At 37.2% G+C, this 2,389-nt stretch overlaps 1 protein-coding gene across 2 annotated transcripts; it reads right to left on the bottom strand.

Annotated features, from left to right (window-relative positions):
- Positions 1 to 495: 495 nt before the first annotated feature.
- On the bottom strand, positions 496 to 2,173 carry LOC113745982 (uncharacterized). Of its 2 annotated transcripts, none has more exons than XM_027279958.1 (2): positions 864 to 2,173; positions 496 to 664 (listed from the first exon to the last, which is right to left on the bottom strand). In XM_027279958.1, exons 1-2 carry the CDS (start codon positions 1,892 to 1,894, stop codon positions 553 to 555), a joined length of 1,143 nt encoding a protein of 380 aa, XP_027135759.1. In that variant the 5' UTR covers positions 1,895 to 2,173; the 3' UTR covers positions 496 to 552. The 2 variants fall into 2 exon arrangements, with proteins under 2 accessions (XP_027135759.1, XP_027135760.1); XM_027279959.1 differs by having other exon boundaries at positions 1,040 to 2,173.
- Between the last annotated feature and the right edge of the window lie 216 nt (positions 2,174 to 2,389).

Genomic DNA, 2,389 nt, shown 5'->3' with positions numbered 1-2,389 from the left:
ACAGGAACTTTTAAGTTGCTACATCTGTAATAAAATTGCATGCGAGTATTAAATATGTTAAATGTATTATTCTCTGTTTTCAGCAGGACACACAAGGACTGGAGAACACAGGTAACGAATGTGCAAAAATGTAAACAACTCTGTTAGACATGTAAGAAATTGCATGTTGTAAAGCTTTAAATTTTGATCGACTGTTATTTCAAAGAAAAGTTAATGTATCCAATAAATCACTGTTACTTATGTGAGACTTGTGAACCTCACTTGGTTTGTCAAGGTTTTACTGGCAGCTCAGGTGGCAGTCTGGCAGGGAAGAGGGTCTGGAACTGAAAAAATTCAAAAAATTAGAAGAGGATCTGAAGAGATTACAGAAAGAACATGCAAAGTCTAACAAAGATGACAACAAAGGTAAGATTTAAGAATTAAAAAAAGAATTAGATGAAATAAATATTGCAAACAGAAAACTGAGGCACTCGTGAGGGTAAGATTACTTTAAAATACGTTTCAGCCAAACTGGCCTTCATCAGGACAAGAGTGAAATGTTTGTCAGATGGCTCAATTCACAGTTAAATAGATAATTACAGACAGCTGCTCAGTGTGAGCAGGTAGGAGGTCACATGACCTGAACAGCATGACCTGCCAATGACAAAGCAGAGGGTGAAAGACTCTGTACAGAAAGAAAAAAATTAAATCAGAGTCAATAAATCAGCATTGCACATCCGAGCATTACACAGTCAATTCAACAAATCAAAAAATGCATACAATATAAATATTGAGCCCAATAAGAGACAGAGGAACCGTCATCAGAGTCAATCATAAAGGACAGCAAAACACACCAATAGTCACAAAATACAAAATACACTCACAGAAAAGGAGAAAAGTCGAGTTCTCCATTCAACCCTGGATAATAAGTGGCCTTTAATGTGTATATCCAGAATGACTCTCTTTGCAGGAGTCTTTTGAGTCTATCTCCTCCCCTGATAGAATCTTCAATATGTTCTATGCCTGATATCTTTAAAGAGTCACAACTACCATGACTTACATCTTTGTAATGGACAGCCATGGGGTACTGTGGGTTACCAGTTCTAATGGCATGCTTATGTTCTGCCAATCTTGCCTTCAGTTTACGCTTTGTTCTCCCAATGTAGAAGCGTCCACAAGGGCACTCAAGTCTGTAAACAACATAAGAGGTATTGCAATTAATAAATGTATTTATGTCAAATGTATGACCAGATGTCACATCAGTAAAATAATTGGCATTTATCATATTGCTACAGTGATTGCAATGTCCACACCTGTGATTACCTTTTAAGGTTGAAAGCCAGGTTTTCTGTGATACAGGAGGGAGATGACTCTTAACAAGTTTGTCTTTCAGAGTAGGAGCTCTTCTGAAGCTAATAGTCGGAGAATCTGGAAGAGCTTCTCTAAGAACACTATCACTTTTCAAAATGTCCCAATTGCTTTTGACAATTTGTTTAATTGCATTACTATGGTCACTGTATTGTGTCACAAAATATACCTGATCAGAATTTTGTTGTTCTTTCTGTTTAGGGGCTAACAGTTGTTCTCTAGGGAGACATTTTGCTTTGTTGTAAGCTCTGAATATAGTTTTATATTGATATCCTCTTGCCTTAAATCTCTGGGTCATATCTAGAGCATTTTTTTCATAGTCTTCTTCTGAGTCACATATACGTTTCAGTCTCTGGAACTGACCAAAAGGAATATTATTTGTTAACCAAGGAGGATGAAAACTATCTGCTCGAAGAATTGTGTTGCGGTCAGTTGGTTTTCTGAAGATGGAGGTATGTAAATCTCCATTGCCATCTTTAGAGATTTTTAGGTCTAAGAAATTTATTTCAGATGGGGAGAAATCAAGACTAAGAAGCAGAAAAGTCATACTCAAAATTAAATTGTTAACCTGAAAGAAGAGATTTCAAAAGGTTTCGATGAACAACAACCCCCCTTTGAAAAAGAGCTGCAAGAACATCTAAATCGGCTACAGAAAGAACTTAAACAAGAGAAACTGAGTAAATTTAAAAGAGATCAATCAGACTACAAAGAAAATAAAGTCTATCAGTGGAAACAAAGACAGAGTTATAGAACTCAGCCACAACGGAGAAGAAATGTTTCCTTCCCACTACCAAGCAGTGATGAGGACCACTCAGAGAAAGAAGATTTTTCCTCATCCAGTTTTTTAGACATCACACCCAAAAGAAACAACAGATCACAAAGACAACAAAGCGCAAGACAAGAAGAGGAAGAGGAAGAGGCTGGTCCATCAGGAGCCCGACACACCAGGAGCAGAAGCAAGATCAGGATGAACAAGATGAACAAGTAATTAACATCTCAGGTATCCCTCTTCTAACCAGCCATGTCTCAGTTCTTTCTAAAG

Source organism: Larimichthys crocea, chromosome VII, assembly GCF_000972845.2.
Source record: "Larimichthys crocea isolate SSNF chromosome VII, L_crocea_2.0, whole genome shotgun sequence".
Classification (NCBI taxonomy): Eukaryota; Metazoa; Chordata; class Actinopteri; family Sciaenidae; genus Larimichthys; species Larimichthys crocea.
Note: the sequence above shows the minus strand (reverse complement) of the source record. Positions and strands in the feature narration are given on the sequence as shown.